The 17,397-nt window shown below is 30.9% G+C and overlaps 1 protein-coding gene across 2 annotated transcripts; it reads right to left on the reverse strand.

Moving 5' to 3' along the window:
* Positions 1-3,961: 3,961 nt before the first annotated feature.
* Positions 3,962-16,886, reverse strand: LOC122000638 (protein BTR1-like). 2 transcript variants are annotated; one of them, XM_042555019.1, is made up of 8 exons: positions 16,612-16,886; positions 15,186-15,424; positions 14,999-15,099; positions 14,537-14,727; positions 7,398-7,456; positions 5,139-5,288; positions 4,321-4,382; positions 3,962-4,242 (listed from the first exon to the last, which is right to left on the reverse strand). In XM_042555019.1, exons 1-8 carry the CDS (start codon positions 16,691-16,693, stop codon positions 4,155-4,157), a joined length of 972 nt encoding a protein of 323 aa, XP_042410953.1. In that variant the 5' UTR covers positions 16,694-16,886; the 3' UTR covers positions 3,962-4,154. The 2 variants fall into 2 exon arrangements, with proteins under 2 accessions (XP_042410953.1, XP_042410952.1); XM_042555018.1 differs by having other exon boundaries at positions 7,398-7,504.
* Between the last annotated feature and the right edge of the window lie 511 nt (positions 16,887-17,397).

Consider the following 17,397-nt stretch of genomic DNA (forward strand, 5'->3'; position numbering starts at 1 on the left):
TTTAGTTTTTTATGTGTTTTTTTATTTTTTAATGTTTTTATATTTTTATATTATTTATATTTATATTTTTTATTTTTTACATTTTTTAAATTTAAATTTTTATTTTTAATTTTATTTTTAAATTTTTTTTTAAAATTTTTTTAAATTTTAAAATTTTTTAAATTTTTTTAAAATTTTAAAAAAAATTTAAATTTTTTAAAATTTTTAAATTTTTATATATTTTTTAAAATTTTTAAAATTTTTTAACATTTTTAAAATTTTTATTTTTTATTTAAAAAATTTTTTTTAAAAAAAAATTTATTTTTTTTAAAAAAATAAATTTTTAAATTTTTAAAACATTTTTTTTTACATTTTTAAATATTTTTTTATATTTTTTCTTTTTTTTTCATGTTTTTTCTTATCGGAGGGTATTTTTGATAAAAAAAATTCGTTAATCCCGGAATCAACAAAAACCTTAGTTTTCTGAGGTTTTCCGATTCCGAGCTGCATGACCCTTTTGCTGATGTGTCAGGCATGAAACATTACTTGGGAATCATCGAATACCTAAACCAAACAAGATTTTTGTTAATAACCTTGGATGAATAATCAAGATTATCAAGAATAACCCTGAACCAAACGCACCCTTAGGATAATTTATCAAAACACACCATTAATTATTCGTATTTATGAAAACTTATCTCTGCTTTCGGCTTTTTTATTCCCACCGTGCTCTTCCGATATTTTTATATTTAACAACTGTTAATCCTTTAATCTGATTAAACCATCGACTATAAATTAATTTCGACTGAAATGAATATGATCCATTTTTTTACTATAATTTTTTATATTTAACAAAATTACTTACTAATATTCAGGGGCAATTAATTAATATGATTGTGAAAAGAAAATCATGCTAATTGAATTGATATTTAATTAATATGGATAAAATTTGTACTAATGTGAGAAATTGCTGATTAACCAAACTTAAAAGGAGATAATTTACTTCACATATTCTTAACTAAATCAACCCCTAAAGAGAAGGATTTACTTTCTGTTTGGGACCGGTAAAATGTTATGATCGAATTAGTTTTAAAGGGCTATTCAGATTTTCTATTCCATGATTCTTGTGTCTCTATGTCTCTTTATCGATCGGACGATTATGATATCATCGTGATATATTCTGTATCCTTAAGATGTGATCTAACCCATTCAATCGATGAAATAATATGAGGATATAAAAATTTTAAGACAGAGGATCTCATCTCTTATTAAAGATATCATTCTTATTCATCTTTTAAAAAATAAAATTATTTTTTACTTTCTTCTGCTATCAGAGAATATATTTATTGATTAAGAGTGCAAGCATGACGGGTTAAAGTTAAAAAATGGCTAGATCAAAATGAATTTATTAAAACTTAATTTAATTAGGTCAATTATAAGAGTTATAATTTATGGAAATTATAATGAAAACTAAAATATCTTGGATTTGATATTGATATGTGTATGTCAAATCTTTATGCAGGAAAGTTAGTAAAAAAATTTATAATATTCTGGATATGATATGATTTCATCAGTCCAACTACAAATTACACGTACAAAAATAAGACTAGTTAAGTCGTGAAAAAACACTAAAGAAGACTTGAAAATTCAAAGCATCGATTTAAAGTTGAAAACAAGATATATTCCATTAAATTAACTCGTATCAATATATTTGTAATGATATGTTCGAATTACATAAAAATTAATTTTTGTAATTGAACTTTTTCATCTTGGCACAATTAGGATGTCAAAAATGAATCCGACTTAATGATCCAATTCGAATCAACTCGAAATTCGGATTGGACATTTTCGAATTTAGCTTGAAGAATTTTCAGATTTAAAATTGTCAGATCAAATTTGGATTGATCCGAATTTAAGATTTAGTAGATTTTTAAAAGTTAAATTAAATTTTATTTTAAAAATTAAGATAATTTTGTGTATATTAATATAAATATTAGTATAATAATGATATAATATTGAGATAGAAGTGAAGAATTATAGGAAAAATAATAAAAAAAGATAATTTTAAATCGGGTTATTGAGGTAATTCTAATCAAGTTTGAATTTAGGGGTGTGTTTGACTAAGGGTTATTCTTAATAAAATAACTAAGGTTATCAACAAAAATCTTGTTTGATTTAGATAATCGGTGATTTTTGAGTAATGATCCATGTCCGAGACACGTTAACAAAAGGTGCATGTAACCAAGAATTGAAAAACTTTAGAAAAATGAGATTTTTCTTAATTCCGAAGTTAACAAAATTTTTTTGTCAAAAATATCCTCCGATATTTATACTTTGGGACCAAAATACCCCTAAAATTTTTATAATGAAAATTTTATTTTAAATTATAAAAACTAAATAAAAATTTAAAATATGTGATATTTTATTAAAAAAATAAATTTTTATTTTTAAAAATAATATATATATATATATATATATATATATATATATATATATTAGGAAAACAAAAAAATATAAAGTTTTAAAAAATTATATATAAAGTTAAAATAATAATAATAATAATAATAATATTTAGTATTGTAACAAAAGCTAATACAGTAAAATATTAAAATATGTTATATATTAAAATCTTTAAACAAATAATTTTTTATTGCATTACCTATGTTAAATGAAACAATACTAAATTATATTTTATTCCTCATATCTTTAATACATGATTATCAGGTAATCATATAAGTAAAATTATATACGATAATTTAAACTAAATGCATTCTAAGGATTTTGGATTGTATTTGAATTTAGATCGGATTCGATTTGAGATTTTTTTTTAAAACAAAATTTCTAATCTAACCTGACCCATCTGAATTACAGGCTCAACAGACCAAAGTACAAGCTCGAACTGATGCAACGGGGATGATCTCATTGCTCTTCTTCCAAACCATGAAAGCAGCCCACTCAAATGAACGTTCGAGTTCACTAAGTACACTGTTGTTGAAGATAAACTCTTGTCGCTTTTATGCATAAATAAAAATACATAGATTATGCGTATCACCTAAAGAATGCAAAACTTAAATAAATAAAATAGTCCAACAATATGACCTACTTAAGTAATCAAATAGCCTTTCTTATCGATTATTAAAGTGCCTATTGTCACTTTCTTAGGAATGAAGACATAAAGGAAGATATTATCTACTCGTCCATTGAAAATTATATTAAAAAAATGTGTTTAATTGGAACGAGTAGACGTAGATGATGGAACAAATAAAAGATAGAGATGAGAGATTAAAACTCTTATTAAAAGGGAGGACTATACATATCATGAAAAAAAATGATGGGGTGCAATTGCAAAATATTGGTGGAAGATATTGATTTACTAATTACTTTATTGTTCCAAAAAAATATTAGTTTGATATTGATATTACGAGGAAGAATTTAATCCGATATGATATGATATTATAATATAAGAGAAAAATAACGAAGGAAATAGAAAGTGTTGAGAAAGGGGAAAAAAAGAATGAAAATAAAGAGGAAGGGAAATCTTACTTGTTTGTGATAAAAAGGAAAAAGGGAGGAAAATATTAGTTTTTTTTTTTTAAAAAATGTAATTATTATTAAACAATATAAAAATATCGATTGTTTCTGCCATATTTGGGCAAAATTACAACATGAATACGAACACAACAAAGCCATGGTCAAAGATTATTGCTCAAGTAGGTCAGCAGTTAAAACCTGAGATGGTTCAGATTTCTCAATATACAGACATCAAATCTATTAATTGACCGAGATGTTGAGTGAAAAGGAATTGGACGGCTAGTTAGGTTCTTGTGGTGGTGGTGCAAGGCAGCCGCCCATGTTGTTTTTTTTTTTTTTTTATTTTAATACAATTAAAATTGATGAAGTTGACCAAATAAACTTCCAGCGTCAACGTCTCTGTCATGGAGATCTGTCTAAGATTTTGTCTTTGATTCTTTAGTGTTATGGATTTATCTCAAAGGCACTCATAAACTACTTCAATAAAAAAGTATAATCATGCAGTTATCAGTAGGCTGAAGATTACTAGGAGTTACAGGGCAAACAAAAGAATATCCAGGCTAAGAGTAAAGATACTCTCACCAAAGCAACTGACAGACTCTGGGGATCATGCAGCAAAATTGATCAATCAAATTCCGTCATCATCATTCGTCTGTGTTCGAAGAAACCTTTTGCATGATCATGGACTCAGCAGTTTGGATTGCTTCAGGTGATCCGGTAATAGTTACTTTCCTGAATGTTTTCGATTGCAAAAGGTATCAGAAATCACAATTTGTATGATTTATTTGCCAAGCCAGAAAGAGCTTATACCTATCCGATGTGCCAGAAATGAAATCACCTCTATCTGATATCTTTATCCTGGCCCCACTAACCTGAAAGCCAGAAATTTACATGCTATAAAGGTTCCAGAACCTCTGCAAATTACATTTGATGATTATAGAGACAGATGAGCAGAAAAGAGACAAATAAATTAATTGATATAGATATTCAGATATTTTTTGCGTGAAGAAAGTAAATTATCATGTTGGGGATAAAACTTATTGATTACCTCATTGGTGCATTCACTGAGTCTCAAAGCAGTTTGTGTCCATATAATAACAGTTTAGTTTTGTAAGGTGCTGTAGGTAAAAGTTTTCCAGTTTGGTTTTATTGTAGGTGTCATCGTGTTGATGTCTGAAGTGCCATAATCTGATATTATTGTATAATGTATATTGGTACAGGAGGTTGGTGTCAAAGTTTAATTTTGCAAGATGTCTCAATTTCGATATATAATAGGTGCTACAATTGCCCTTGTCACAACAGTATTTAAAACTAAGGTGTTTTGAGATTAGGGTTGCTTGTTCCATTATATGAAGGGCTACCTCCATTAGAAGAGAGATTAATGGAGCCTTTATATATGAGTTTTATCTCCTAAAATGGAAACTATATATATTTTTTTAATAAGAAAAGGGCGATTTCTAACTTCACCGAAAGTGGTAAATGCATATTAAGAGAGATAAAGAAACATCTTAAATTGCAATTTTACTAAGCATAAAGTGGAAGATCTCGGACTAGAAAGAACCTACTAAAATGAATGAAATGCATCAAACGAAAGGCCATATTAAAAATGCTCTCAGAAAAAAAAAAACCTGACTGATCTCTGTTATGTTCCTTCCTCCACGACCAACAACAGCACCAATATGCTCATCAGCAATTCCAATTGTCACTGAATTACTCTGGCCTTCCTGAGGTCCACCAGGTGATCGTGAAGGATGTGAAATAACAGGTGAAGCTGTGCCCTGGCATGTGATCAAGGTATAAATAGCAAGGTACAGACAGTCACAAGTAAACTATAAGATGATGTTTATTATGCAGCATAAAGAAGTGAACATCAAACTATGGCCAAAAAAAAAAAAAAATCAAAATGTACAACATCAAATACAAGATGACATGAAAATCTTAAGTTCATATAAGCTACTCCAAATTAATTTCAAGCTTTCTAGAAACAGGACTATGTTATTCTGCAAGCATATAGAGAAAAGAAAACAGTAGACTTGAATACTAATAAATAACCAAGAATAAAGAACCTTGACTAGCTTACATCTGGTTCACAAGTGTATACTAGAAATATCTTCAGGGATCAAACTTTATTATTTCTAGAACTGCAAATCATGCCACATGCAATTTTGATGAATCGACAATTTTTTAAAAGGATGTTCAATAGCTCAGCACCATGGAAAACTGTAAAACAACAAGATAATTAAGTGCTCAAAAGTTATCATCAAGCTTGCATATAATGTTTCTAGACCATCATTGAGGTAGATAGAGTATTTGTCCAGTTATCCCAACTATTTGGGGATCAACTATATGGATTTTATCCCTTCATTTTTATTACATTAACTACAGTTGCATTGTTCTATCTCAATCCCACTTGGTTGATTCAACTCTTCTAATATTAGACTCTTTTGAATATGTTCATACCATCTAAACCTAATTACTCTTGCTATTGTTTTACCATCTATCAAAAATTAAACCTGATAAATCTAGGATACAATTACTTTCTTATTTTCTCCTTTTTTTAATGCCATCTATCCATCTTAACATTGTCGTCTATGCTAACAAAATTTGTTAATGTGTTGCATCCCAAACAACCTAACACAACTTTAAAAACTCTCCATTTCAACTATCTATAGATATTCACATTAATATTCCCTTGCTAAATTATATATTCTATATCTCTAAAACTCCTACTTAATTTTAAGTCTATCTGTCTTATCTAATCTGCACCCTGATTCTTTTAGTGATACTAAAATTACATTTCATACATTTAGTTTTAGTTATATTTACATAAATCCTTTAGGTTTTAAACTTTTCTCTTTAATTCAAGTTTTTAATTTAATCATACTACTAATTAGTACAATTATTATTGGAATCGAACATAAATGGAGCAGATGTCTTGAATATAACTGGCGAGTACACTTAGTATTAGTTAAAAAAATACAAGGACTTAGAACTGACTTTTGAATTAAACCTACATTCATAGGAAAACTGTTTTACATTTTGAACAGCTATAACACTAGTGAATCAACTCGATATAATTATTAGATATTCTTTTATTTTTCAAAACCTGCCAAAGAGTGGTATAAGTTTTCCCAATATGCACAATGTTTTTTTTTCTCTCATACTTTTCCATCTTATTAAATAATTAAGATCTATAGTCGATCTTCTAGTTGTGAAACTAACTGATTCACAGAAATGCTTGTTAGTTGTTTCATCTCTCCTCCCAGTTACTCTCTTGTGAAATTTCATGGTACATAATATTTCTAGATGCTTATTCATATTCATGACTCAATTTCATTGAGTAAGAAAGATGTATTGTCATAACGACTAAGATAGCACAATGATGATCTTCTCGACTAAAGGAATCAGAACAGAACTCTCAAAAACTCAAATATCAGATGATCATCTGGCAACCTTAAGAATGTCCTTCCTCTCCTCTCCATCAATGGAGCCATATTGTTTAGGATCAAGATGGATTGGTTCTGTTCATTCATGGATTTATAAGATAACCTACTGTCTGGAATCAGATGACTAGTTAATTAAGAAAAGTAGTCTCTATACCCCTAAACCCTAAACCCTAATACACGTCTCCAAAAGTTTAACCTAAACCCACTAAAGCTGTTTAACAAAAATGCGACTGTCAACATGCTTATGTATGAAAGAGACACAAACAAGGGCTCTGCCAGCAAACTAAAACTAAATGGTTTAATTGTCAATAAATGTAAGACATTTGATAATGGCATAGATTATCAAGAAAAAGACTTTTAAATAAAAATGAGAGATACACAAGAGAACAATGTCAAGATTTTTTATCAGAAAAAATTATATGCAAAAAGAGTGTATCTAACCTTGTTATTTGAATTTCTTCCTCCAGATCCATTTGGTCTGTAAGTCACAGGACTGTATGCTACAGAAGGAAACATATACCCAACAGGAACACCAGGAAAGTTAATACCTAAAAGTAGGAATGACAAAGGAAAGAAGAAAAATTAACAAATAATTTTATATACAGTCGAGCAATCGGTTATTTCCCAGGACAAAAGTTGTAAGAGTGATGTACATTGAGCCAATAGGATCAACATGGAGAGGAAAGAAATGAGAGAAATATGAGTTAACACAATTGATTCAGAAACATGATAGAAACGGCAACAGTTCAAGTCATATAGTTGGGCAAAAATGTACACTAGATTGTGATGCAGAGAAGGACGCGGGGAGACCAGAGAAAAAAGTCCATGAAAGGAATAATACTACAAACAATGCAACAATAACAACTATCAACAATCAATCCTTAATCAAGTCTTTTTTGGCCTTCCTCTTCCTTATTTGATATGCGTATTTGTTATAGTTTCACATCGCCTAACTAGAACATTTATTGGTCGTCTAAGTATATGCCCGTATCATTTTAAAAGCGTCTCTCAAAATTTTCCCTCAATAGATGCAACTCCGACTTTCTCTTTAATACTCTCATTTCTTATTTTGTCCATCCTTATATATCCACACATCCACCTTAACATCCTCATCTCTGCAACTCTCATCTTCTACTCATATGTTCGAGTCATAGCCCAACATTCAACTCTATATAAAGTCTAACTGTGGTTTTGTAGAACTTTCCTTTAAGTTTTAGAGATATTTTACGATCACATAAAACACCCGACGCTCTCATTCATTTCAATCATTCTGCTTGTAGTCTATATAACACATCTCTTTCAATCCCTCCATCATTTTATAAAAATAATCCTAAATATTTAAAACTCTCAGTTCTTGTCATCTTCTATCTTAACAATTGTCTCATTATGTCTAATATTGCTAAACTTAAATTTCATATATTTTGTCTTTATTCTACTAAACCTAAAATCTTTCCCTTCCAATGTTTCCCGACAAGAATTTAGTTTAGCATTTACTCCTTCACATGTTTCATCTGCCAAAATAATATCATCTGCAAACAACATGCACCACGGTGTTGTGTAACAGATAGGGACTTAAAGTCGATCCTTGATGTAATCCTATCTTTATTGGAATTATTCCGTCTGAAGTCTTCACTTTGGTCGTTACATTTTCATATATATCCTTAATTAATTTAATATATGTTAAGCTAACACCTCTTTTTTCTGTTAATTCTCCATATAATTCTCTATCATAAGCTTTTTCTAAGATAATGAATACCATGTGTAGATCTTATTTTTACTTTCAATATTTTTCAATTAGTTGTTTAAGAAGATGTATAATTTCTATTGTTGACCTTCCAAGCATGAGATCAAATTGATTTTTAGTCACCGTGATCTCCTTAATCTTTTTTCTATTATTCTTTCCTAAAGTTTCATGGTATGACTCATTAGTTTAATACCCCTATAGTTTGTACAATTTTGTACGTCTCATTTGTTTTTATATAAGAGAACTAGAGTACTTACCCTCCATACATTTTTTTTAGTTTTCAATATCATGTTAAATAATTTTGTAAGTTATTCAATACCTTGTTTCTTTAGCCACTTCCATACCTCTATCGAAATATCATCTGGTTTAACGTCTTTTCCAATATGCATCACATTTAAAGCTTGTTCTACTTCTAAAGTTTGAATTCTACAACAACAACTAAGTCTTATCCCACTAAGTGGGGTCGGCTATATGGATATTTTTACGCCGTTGAGCTCTATCTCCTACTATATTATCATCTATATTTAAATAAATTTAATTTTGTTTTATTATTGCTAACCAAGTCTTTTTTGTGGTCTTCTTCCTCATTTGATATTCATGTTTGTCATAGTTTCACATCGCCTAATTGGAGCATTTATTGGTCTACTAAGTAGTAAGTACATGCCCGTACCATCTTAAACGTGTTTCTCGGAGTCTCTCAATAGATGCAACTCCGACATTTTCTCTAATGCTCTTATTTCTTATTCTGTACATTCTCGTATATCCACACATCTACCTTAACATTCTCATCTCTATAACTCTCATCTTTTGCTCAAGTGGTCGAGTCATAACCCAACATTCAGCTCCATATAACATAGTAAGTCTAACTACAGTTTTGTAGAATTTTTTTTAAGTTTTAGAAGTACTCTAAGGTCACATAAAACACCCGACGCTCTCCTCCGTTTCAATCATCCTACTTGTATTCTATGTAAAACATCTCTCTCAATCCCTCCATTTTGTAAAAATGATTCTAAATATCTAAAGCTCTCGATTCTGGACAACTCGTCATCTCTTATCTTAATAATTATCTCATGATGTATAATATTGCTCAATTTAAATTCCATATATTATGTCTTAATTCTACTAAGCCTAAAACCTTTCCCTTCTAGTGTTTCCCGCTAAGATTCTAGTTTAGCATTTACTTCTTCACATGCTTTATCTACCAAAACAATATCATCTACAAACAACATGAACCACGATATTGTGTCTTGAATGTATATAGTCCGTCCATAATTCATAGAAGTTTGACTTCTATGAAAAAAAATTAAATTTCTATAATTATTTGATTTACTTAAATTACCTAAATTAAGTTGGTCACTTGAAACATCATTAAAACATGGATGAAAATACATTTTCCATCGTTTACTAGTACCTTATTATATTCATCTTTAATACATTTTATTTGGATAAGATTTCTTGTTTTCCTTTCTCTCACTTTAGCTATTCTATAAATGTTTTTTCCGCTTTTGTATCAAATTTTTGATATAATCATTTAAAAATTTTATTTTTTACTTCATTCACTACTTTATTATCCTTATTTTGGACTATCATATATTTTTTAAAAAAATTTCTCGTTCTTACAAATATATAATTCCTTACACTATTCATTTTTCTTTCACTTTCTCTTGTTCTTTCTCATTCCACCACCAAAATTCTTTACTTGGTGGTGCATGTCGCTTTGACTCGTACACTATAAGCTACTATTTTCAACTTTAATACCATCTTATCCCATGTCGTATTAGACTCATTGTATATTTCACCTAATACTTGTATTTATACCTTCTCCTTAAAGATATTTTATTTTAACTTCTAACACTTAATTCTAGGAGTCGTATATATTTTTTTTTACTATACTTGAGGGGTTTATCCAACACTTCTAATCTATGTTAGGTAATTAAGCTTTCTCTCGAGATGATCTTGCAATCTTTATAAATTTTTCTATCCCTCTTCCTAACCATAAGAAGGTCAATTTGCGATCTATTATTTCTACTTTTAAATGTGACCAAGTGTTCTTCGCTTAAAAAACGTATTAGCTAATATAAAGTCATGCTATCGCAAAATCTAATATAATTTTCTCTTCTTCATTTCTCGTTCCAAACCCATAACCCCCATGTAACATCTCATATTTCTCATTTTTCACTTCGACATGCTCCATTTAGATCACCTTCTATTCAAATCATTTCATTTGGCGGAATATTTTATAATACTTCATCCAGATCGCCCCAAAACCTTGATTTGGTAGCTTCATCTAATTCGACTTGCAGTGCATATACGTTAATTACGTTCATAATTTCTTTTGTCACTATTATTTAAGGGCTATAATTCTATTCCCTTTTCTAACTACTACAACTTTATCCTTTAACGAACCATCTACAACAATACCCACTCCATTTCTTATTTTACTCTTTCATGTGTACTACAACTTAAAACTCAAGTTCTTTATCATCTTGCCTTCTCGCCTACCGATTTTGTCTCTTGTATACACAAGATACTAATTGTTCACCTAATCATCGCTTCTACTACCTCCATTGATTTACCAGTGAGGGTTCCTATGTTCAATATTCCAAATCATAAACTATTAGTTTTCTTATAATATTTGTTCTTATCCAATCTATGGTATGAAAACTCTTATCTATTTAACACTGGACTCAAGTTCTCATGGAGATGTAGCGCTCATTGCCAATACGTTACAGTCAGATTATGCAACGCAAACTCTTGCATATTTAACATTACGCCCAAGTTCTGAAGATGTAGCGATCTTTGCCAAAACGTTACAATCAGAGGTTGCAATACGTTCCTTTCAGGAACAACCAATTATCAACACAATAGTTTAATGAAGCTATTCATTGAACATTTGTTATAGTTTAACGTTGGTTGGCAAATGTTGCCCTCTTTTATCCGGGCTTAGGACCGGCCATGACCGGTATGTCATGGGCCAATAAACAATGGCACTGTAAAAAAAATAATACAATAGATTATTAGGCCTTTACTAGGACAATATATAACTATGAATAATTGCATTAGTTGGAAATTCTACAATCATAGAACCGTCTCACTTTTCCAATTTTTATTTGTAAAGCAAGTTGCACTAGATATGCTCCATGTCCTAGTTAAGGTAAAACTAGGGCTGCAAACGAATCGAGCCGGCTCACGAGCTTTTCGAGCCGGCTCGAAAAATATTCGATTCGTATTCGAATTTATCGAATTCGAGCCGAACTCGAACATGTTCGAACTTTTTTTCGAACCGAACTCGAGCCCAAATGATATTGTTCGAGCCGCTCGCGAGCCGCTCGCGAGCCTTAATATTTATTAATATAAGTTAAATATATATTAAATAAATAAATTTCGAGCCTTTCGAACATATTTTCGAGCAATAATTCGAATAGTTCGCGAACATATTCGAATATTTCGAGCCGAACTCGAACCCGAGCCCTAATTCGAACCGAACTCGAATCAAACATTTTGAATTTTTCGAGCTTCGAATCGAGCTCGAACTCGAATATACTTATTTTGAGCCGAATTCGAGCCTTAAATTTTTCTGCATATTCGGCTCGATTCGATTCGTTTGCACCCCTAGGTAAAACCCTAATGATTTAGGAGGTGTTGTTAAGAGAATTTTATCCTAAAAAAGGTAAATACTAGGAGATGATGCCATTTTGCAACAAAAGGCAAAGTCAAAGCATTTGACTCTATAGGACATTTTGCAATCATAAAGTGAATTTTGATATTTGGCAGCAATGAAACTCTAGAGAGAATTTTCATTTACCCTAGGAAGGAGGGCAAAATGAAATTTTCAATAACCTATATGAAGCTACAAAAGGCAACTCAAGGCATTTAATTCTATAGGACATTTTGCAATCATAATGTGAACTTTGATATTTGACCGCAATGAAACTCTAGAGAGAATCTTCGCTTACCCTAAAAAGAAGGGCAAAATAAAATTTTCAATATGAAGCTAATTCATAATGAGCAAGAAATGAAAATTTTATACACTATTGTTTTTCATTATTGTTATCTTTTGAATTATAAACAATCTTTTTTAAATGATTTCGATTGGGTCTATCTAAAAGATTGTGAACTCAATTTGATTTTGCAATCAGCATCCAACAAATAGGATGTTCTATTCCATTGGCATAAGAGTAATTTATGACCCCTCCTACTTTACCCACAACATGGTACATTTCTCCCTCTAGTACCAAAGTTTTAGTGTTTATTCTCTCATCATATGATATCCATAGATCGTAAGCTTAGTTTGAGTAATTCACTGATTGTCATGCTGCAGATGCATGCAACCTCATATTGATAGTACAAGATAGGATTTCCAACCTTGGATTATATATCACTACTACATAACCAAATCTGGTTCCAACTATGCATTTCAGTTTTATTAAGAATAGCAATGTGAACTGTCATGTGTCTCAAATGTAAAATATTGTAGCCATCAATCTTTTTTCCTAACCATAGCCATTAAACGCATTATTTAAGAGAGAGAAGCAATCTTCTGTGATGACACTGACAATTTCAACTTAGTTCTATCATTTAATCTATTAATTAATTATAAAATCTAATTTCTCATTTAGCTTCTGATTTTTTTTTTTCCAGAAGATGATAATGCCATCTGCCATCTTATACTCTCTAGAAAATAATATACAGCGTCAATTGTCTCCATGCTTTAGAAATCCCCTACTCAAACTACATAGGCAGCAACCTAAGTGAATTTTTAAAGGGAATTGCATAGTTGCCCCATATGACATAAACAGATTGCATGTGCAACTAAAAAATCCTATCTGGAACATTTGAACCAATTTAAACTAACCAAAATTTGACATAAAATCCTCAGATACCATTGGGTGGCTTATAACTTGAAATGGTTAACATAAAGTTTTTTGTAACATTTTAGATATTAATATTAGCATATATGGTTAATAAATAAATCTATCCCATACCTTGTATGGTTTTTTAGTTCTTTCATTACATTTAAAATTTTCAAGTCTGCCACAAGACTCGGGTTTCGATGATAAATATATCATTCGATTACATTCTATCCAACCGTTGTTAAAATGATAACAGAATGTCAACTTGGCAAAACAATCGACATCACCTCCCAACTGAATAATCAATAATTTATCTACATAATACACTTATTAATTAATTTTAAAAAAACAATAAAAAATGTCTGCCCCATTTATGTTAAATATATTATATTATTGTTGCCAAATTTATTTACTATGGCTGATCTTCCAATTTTGCTAAATTTTGGATTTCATACTTCAGCTTATTATTGAGAAGATCATCTTATTTTTATATATTGGAAATTGAATTTTTTTATTATTACACCACCCAGTTATTTCTCCCAATTTAAAGAAGATATTAGTATAACCATGCAAATATGTAGTCAAAAAGGTGTTTACTATCAATTCTTGAACATTCAGTTAACCAATCAATACTTAATTTGTCTCACTTATAAAATCCATTCTTTTACTGACTAAAAAGTTTGTGAATAAATTTTCTTTATAAACCACAATGCTTCTACCATTTAAGGTGTTTTATATATAGTGAAAATATCATTGTACATTCATACATATTCCATTATAAGTAATACAATATAGCTCTAAAAAAGTAGCACAAGAAAAAAGAGAAAAGCAGGTAAAGGCACTTTTCATGACCAAGACAAGCAGAATCACAATCATAGTTCATCTAGAACTTAAAAAATGAGCAAATAAGGCATCTTATAAAATCTAGAAATTAAGAAATAAGGGAAGATAAAAAAAATAAATAATGAACACAGGAGATACACCTGAATATTGGTAAGGCGAATTCAATGTCTGTGGATAGTGAGCATCTTCTATTAATCTTGACAATATCAAAAAGATTGCGCGCATTTGTTCTTCAAAAAGTCCAGTTAAAGTAACTAGCCTATCATTTAGCCCAGCATTATTATCCTGAGGAGATATCTTGATCCCAGCCCTTGATTCTTCTATAAATGACCTGAAAAAGTAGTAGTGCCTCAACTAATTACTCTCAGAATAATGTTTAAGGACTAATCTTCACAAGATAAAAGAGCCTGCACAAAGAAAAAGGAAAATAAAAAAGTAGTGTAGTTCATTTGAGTTTTGTAAATTTAGAAAACAATTGGTGCAATATCCAATAATAACCACAAGTGGCAAAGACTGCTTAAGGGTTGAAAATTCTTCCTAATTTTCTATATAACAGAATGTACAATTCAACTATCAAAAAATATGCTTGACTAAAACTATACTTTATAGTTGAACCTCCTTTTCCGATTATAGCACCACATGAGCTATTAGGAACAATAAGCCTGACTTTTGATCTACCTTCAGCATCATTGCCATCTTCCAACTATATGCCAAGCAAAAAAAAAATAAAGGTGGTAAATAGTCCTTTTTTAAAAAACTAGAAATATCATATAATACATAGCTACAGACCTCACTGAACAATTTTTCCTGGATCAGTTCCATAGCCCTTATAACGTCTCCAAGTACCCCAGAAACCAATAATATTCTATCGGATGTTCCTGGAAAAACTTCATGGTTACGTGACAGCTGAATACGAGCTCCAGATTGTGACTGGAATTCAGATATTGTAGATCCACCCTTGCCAATGATACAGCCAGCTTCCGTGTTAGATACAAGAATTCTTATATGTGTTTGTTTCTCGTCATCTCCTGAAAATATTTATATTCAAAAATCAGGTTTGTTGATCTAAACATGAAAGAAATCAAGAATATTTATGACTACAATGTAGTCTGATAGCACAGACAAAACATGCTTCAACATAATGCACAGCTGTACTTGAAAAGGTGCACAAATTGCATGAGGAAGAGGCCTGTAGACTAAAAATGTTTCAACATAATAGACAGCCATACTTGAAAAGGTACATCAATTGAATGAGGAAGAGGCTTGTAGACTATTATTTGATGCAGGGGAAAGGGAGTTTGGATAAAGTAGTAAAAGAAGAGGAAAACACAGAGACATACATCATAAAATATAGCATTCATGACAAACCTGTTTCATTTTACTTCAATTCATTATATAGCTTAGTCAATATTAGCATTCTCATACTCTAGAAATAATATGACAGACTGTATAAGGAAAAATACAAGCACTGACCTTACATTAGCATTTCGTAGGCTAGAAAAACCAATAAAAACTTCAACATATCAAATAAACATTTCGTAGGCTCTATAACACCTTTGCTATTAGTTTATCATTCAAGACCGAATGTTTTTAATCATTTTAATCTTGAATAGTGAGTTTCTGCCACTTAACGAGTTAAATTCAGAATGAGATGCCATATTATTCAATAATAAGCTGCCAAATATACAGGACAGACCATTGCCATTATAAGACTGCATCATTCTAGGCATGAAGAATAACTAAATCACAAAGAAGACACAATGTAACATCAACAGAAGCAACTCCATGCTAATTTACAAACGCGAATGCAACTGAGGCAAGGCCTAATTCGATCTGCATAAAAAGAACCTTGATATCAAGACAAAGTCCACTCAAGTCTACTTTTTCCTTTTTTGCAATCTTGCCTATCATGAAACTGATTTTTTTTCGTGATCTCCACGACAAGGCGACCAGCAACTGCTAGGAATTTTTTAAGCGACAAACAAAGTCCGCCAAATTCATTCAGTATCGAAAAAAGCACTAAACTCTAAATAGTCTCGGAAGCTCAACGCAACACACTCATAAACTCTAGCCTCGATCCGCTTCCATACAACTACCTCAAAATCCCATACCAGCGTCCGCCATATTGCTCATCGGTACTATTGCAGATTTGCAAACCAACAATCAACTCAAGTCGATCATCTGCACACGGAAAACGAGAAGCGACGGATTTTACCTGCAGTTGGAGATCTAGGGAGATGCGATCGGCGAGGGGCAGTATCGGGGGACAAATCGCGGTGCTGCTTGGGGGCCTCCATTGCGACCGGCGGCGGAGGCGGGTAGAGGAGGCTGGGAATGAGGACAAGGTGTCTTCCTAGTCTACCTCTCTCTCTCAGGCCATTCACAGAGAAGCGGGGAAAAGGAAAAAGGGAGAGGAAGCTCTCGCTAACTCGCTACTGTCTCTGCTTTCTCGCCCGCGCCGCACTCATTGATTCCTTATTTCTTCAACTCTGTATCAATTTCGACGCCTCAAGCAGTTTAGGGATACTTGTGGGCCCAATTGTGGCTCGGCCCAACATGATAAATACTGTCCACCTATACGTAATAATAATATCCTTTAGGAATCAAACAATTTGTATTTTTATAAAACTAGTTACTTCCCTCTTTTCTCCATCTCGTGAGAAGGCTTGGTCCAGCGGTTATGGTGAAGTGGAAACACAATCTAACTATCTGAGATTTGATCTCATATATTTATAGTAATTTTTTTTTCTAATGGAATACATATTATTTGATACTGAATTTCTAAATTGTCCATTAATTAATTCATGATTTACTCTTGATATCCCCACGTATGAATATAGTGACTAGCACATAAGGTATTATCATCATAAGATTTGGTGTTTAAATCTCGTTAAAAATAAGATAAATATCTCTTTTATGTGCTAGTCACTATTCTAAAAGTTAATAGTCGTTCATGATTTACCATCTCCATTTAGACCCTAAGACGAATTGATATTATTAA

Source organism: Zingiber officinale, chromosome 7A (genome assembly GCF_018446385.1).
Source record: "Zingiber officinale cultivar Zhangliang chromosome 7A, Zo_v1.1, whole genome shotgun sequence".
Taxonomy (NCBI): domain Eukaryota; kingdom Viridiplantae; phylum Streptophyta; class Magnoliopsida; order Zingiberales; family Zingiberaceae; genus Zingiber; species Zingiber officinale.

What these genes read in the sequence shown, in the direction of transcription:
- LOC122000638 (XM_042555018.1), bottom strand. Translation starts at nt 16,693, where the DNA reads ATGGAGGCCCCCAAGCAGCACCGCGATTTGTCCCCCGATACTGCCCCT. An exon ending in CCCTAGATCTCCAACTGCAG is followed by an intron (nt 15,425 to 16,611) that starts GTAAAATCCGTC and finishes AAATATTTTCAG; the next exon opens with GAGATGACGAGAAACAAACA. An exon ending in AGGAAAAATTGTTCAGTGAG is followed by an intron (nt 15,100 to 15,185) that starts GTCTGTAGCTAT and finishes CTTGGCATATAG; the next exon opens with TTGGAAGATGGCAATGATGC.